Source organism: Macrosteles quadrilineatus, unplaced genomic scaffold, assembly GCF_028750875.1.
Source record: "Macrosteles quadrilineatus isolate MER2022 unplaced genomic scaffold, UCM_ALF_1.0 Scaffold_2__2_contigs__length_208266976, whole genome shotgun sequence".
Classification (NCBI taxonomy): Eukaryota; Metazoa; Arthropoda; class Insecta; order Hemiptera; family Cicadellidae; genus Macrosteles; species Macrosteles quadrilineatus.
Genome location: NW_026542595.1, coordinates 124,787,044 through 124,790,736, shown reverse-complemented (window position 1 = coordinate 124,790,736; position 3,693 = coordinate 124,787,044). Strand labels below are relative to the sequence as shown.

Below are 3,693 nucleotides of genomic sequence, written 5' to 3'. Positions count from 1 at the left end.
TTATGATTGGTTATTTGAAACTTTATCTTTGAAAATAGTTTCTCAATCCATAGCCAAACTCTTCCTATTAGATATAATTATTTCCCACTCCCCACCCTTTTACAACACTCCTAACTTCCCCCACTCTGTCCTATACCTATATCCCCCACCACTTGGAGTGGGTATATATGTGAGAGCATTTTGGTTAATAACATCATTCTGTTGCCTGCCTGCAGAAGAGCCATGGACCCCTGCTACAGAAAGACCACTAAGCCGATGAAGCCGGTGGCTGGAGTGAAAAGGTCCAAACTTCTCCAGGCATTGAATGGGGAAATAAGGAAAGAATGTACTGTCTCCAAGACTATTCAGGAGCCTGGACCTTCTTCTGCTGCTGCCAACACTTCTTCTGGACCTTCTGCTGCTGCCAACACTTCTTCTGGACCTTCCTCTGCTGATGCCAACACTTCAAAGCCTCTGCCTGTCTCCAAGATTTCTCCAGAGCCTGGATCGTCAACTTCTATCGTCAAGAATATTCAAGAGCCTGGACCTTCTTCTTCTGCTGCCAACACTTTGAAACCTAGGCCTCCATCATCGCCATCGTCTTCTTCTTCTTCATCCTCGTCTTTTGACTCCTTGTCTTCATCATCCTCATCCTCGTCTTCTACGTCATCCCCCCGAAAACAAAGAAATATGTCCCCTCTATCAATGCTACTTTCTCCCTTGATTGTCTCCTTACTATCCCCTATCAAATCTCCTGAAAAGCCATCTCCTCCCAAAGATAAGCCGTCTCCTCTCAAAAACAAGTCATCTCCTAACAAAGATAAGTCATCTCCAAAACCTCAAACACCTAACCTAACTCTTCCTAATTTAAATCCATCCTCAAACCAGATTACCAACATAGATTCTCCTGAAATAACCATTCCATTACCTCCACCCAAATCCCTCCCTGCTGCACCTGCTGTTGTAAGAAAACTATTTGCAAAACCCGAGTCCTCAAAAGAATCCCTTCCCTCACAAAAAACCCCTTCTGAAAAAATGCAAAAACTTATGGCAAAAAGACGAGCAGCATTTAAGATCAAGTCTCAATGTACTTATGTTTTCCAAAAAGGGGTGAAAAAAGGTGAGCGCTGTGAAAAATCCTGCTTTTCCGATACCAATGTGTGTAGCCTCCACACTAAGGGGAAAAGCAGGATGGTACCCGCCCAACCTAAAATTGTTAATAATAATCCTGTCACAGAAAATCCTCCATCATTTGAAAGATCAAGACCATCAATTATTGTAAAAACTCAGGCTCAGGAAAAATCTTGCTTATCTGATCCGGCACCGAGCACCTCCCGTGTTGTTGTGATAAACAAGATCTTACCCAGCCAACCACGGACGTCAGGCTTTGCTCGACCCTGTCGTCCACCACAAATTATTGCCAAAAAAACCAGAATTAATAGGTTGCCCAAAAACAAAAAGTTAGAAATTCTAATGATGACACCTAGTGGTGAAGTCATTTTAAAAGAAGGAAATGACAGGTTCCGCCTTAAATTACCAAGAGGCATGACCATCCCGAATACACCACACCGATACTACTTAATTCGTGATCGGTCTTCGGGATTGGTTACAGTAACATTGTAAATTGGTTTTTAGTTTTAACGTGTTTTTATTATTTTCTTTATTTTCCTTTAGTATGCAAAAATTGGGAACGCATTTGTTGTATCATAACAAATGCGTTCCCAATTTTTGCATTCAAAGAGTGACCTTGAGCTTTTCAACCTATTTTATCGTAAAGGTTTAGGAACACATTTGTCATAACCTAATAATGTGTTCCTAAAGTTTTGTGTATAATATATTTAGACCAAGTTATATTTAACATTTTAATCGTTCATATTGTACGATAAAGATTATATTTCTTCAATGCCATGCTGTATAACTTAACAATTCAAGGTAAAATATATATATATATACTTATTTGTAGTAACTTTCTCAGGCTAATTCCTCCATATATATATATTCTATTGTTTTTGAACTCTTATCTTTATACTTAAACTTTAAATTATTCCTGGACTTTCAAATTAAATCAAAATAGCATTTATTTAGCAAAACAAAATTTACTTCATATTAGTTCAATACAAAAACTGTTTACAATATTGTTTATATTTTGTCATTATTTGTTTTTTCAATTTAGACAAAAATAAAATGTGCTTGAATTTTATGTTTAGTTTTTCTTATGAAAACCTTATCTATTGTTCATAATTAAGACCAATACAGTCATAGAATATTGTTAAAGCGTAATACTGTGCCCAAACAATTAGGTCAAGGTCAAACTGAAGAATTTTTAAAAAACAATAAAATAGCTACATGTTTTATGATTCACTCTCTGAACTAAATGATAATCTTCTACGAACATTACCACAAAACTGTAATATTCGACAAAGTTTGTTTTCACCATTTTCAACTTCATCTGCTTGAACTGGAATCTTTGGTGTTTCACAATAGTCCGAATGAAATTCTTTAATTGGTGTGTCTTCAGTGGGTTGAATTTGTTCATTAATAAACTCTTCGTCCACTTGTTCTTCTAGCATCTCTTGCAAGTCCTCGTCACTTTCTGTATCGTTTTCTTCCACATTCCCTGCTTCATCAAAATCAGTCGCTAAGATTCTGGGCTCTACTCCAGTAAGGTATGTGTGGTCTGTAGGAGACATTGTGAATGTGTATGCTAAACCCCTATTTCAGGTGTTATTTATAAAATACTTAAGCCATTGGTGGGGGGTTTAACACGCCCCTTCATTGAATAAAAATGGAGTGGGGGTTATACACTGTGCTATATATATGAGTCCTGAGCCCCACCCATATCATTACTGTGAATACAACCATGCAGTGTGTAATGTAGATAGTTTTCTAAGTAGTGTCTTAAACCTGCAAAAATGTATCAATGTGAAAATTGTTGGGAGTCTTTTGAGGATGAATTGCTCTTAAATATTCATCATGAACTCTTACATAGACCTAATGAATCTTCAACACCGATGGAATATGAAGATTTCGTTGAAGACCCCTTCTTGCAACAGAATAGATCAACAGTTATACAGTATGCACCACCAAACCAACAATTGTCAGTAGAAATATTAGCTCAAGCATTTCCTAAAGCAATAGTAAACCATTTCAAAATTTCTAATAACAATTATGAATTGTCAGATTTTATTTTAAAAGCTAAACCCCTTATCATAGAAACACTAGAAAAGGAACTAACCAGACTTAATTTTATCAAATTCGGCTTGCTCTTGGACACTAGATTTACAAATGTGCAAAATGAGGTTTCCCCGCGGGGGTTTATAACACGAAATAAATCGATCATGGTAACCAGTGATATAGAGGCTGAAGTCGACAGTTGCTTACAAGAAATTGTTGTTAAAATATCTGAACATGAAGGAAGAGGGTCTGGGTGGTCTTTGCTAAGTGTAGACAGTTTAGATATACGTGTACATAAACATGGATATGGTGATAGAGGTAGTAGTTTCATTCCACTGCCTAAAAAAATTGCTGATACAAGAACTTGTATAAATGTTCAAAATGAGGACAATGAATGTTTTAAATATGCACTTTTAGCAAAGTTTGTTGAAGATAGGAATGCCTATAGACCTAGCCGGTATTATAGTGAAGTGGCTCATAAATATAATTTCTCAGGTTTGTCTTACCCAGTGTCTTTAAAAGATATCAAGAGATTTGAAA

At 36.6% G+C, this 3,693-nt stretch overlaps 1 protein-coding gene across 1 annotated transcript; it reads right to left on the bottom strand.

Annotated features, from left to right (window-relative positions):
- Positions 1 to 344: 344 nt before the first annotated feature.
- Positions 345 to 2,669, bottom strand: LOC128984859 (uncharacterized). Its single transcript, XM_054404228.1, has 3 exons — positions 2,414 to 2,669; positions 527 to 790; positions 345 to 496 (listed from the first exon to the last, which is right to left on the bottom strand). The coding sequence occupies exons 1-3, from the start codon at positions 2,667 to 2,669 to the stop codon at positions 345 to 347; spliced, it is 672 nt and encodes a 223-aa protein (XP_054260203.1).
- Positions 2,670 to 3,693: the final 1,024 nt, after the last annotated feature.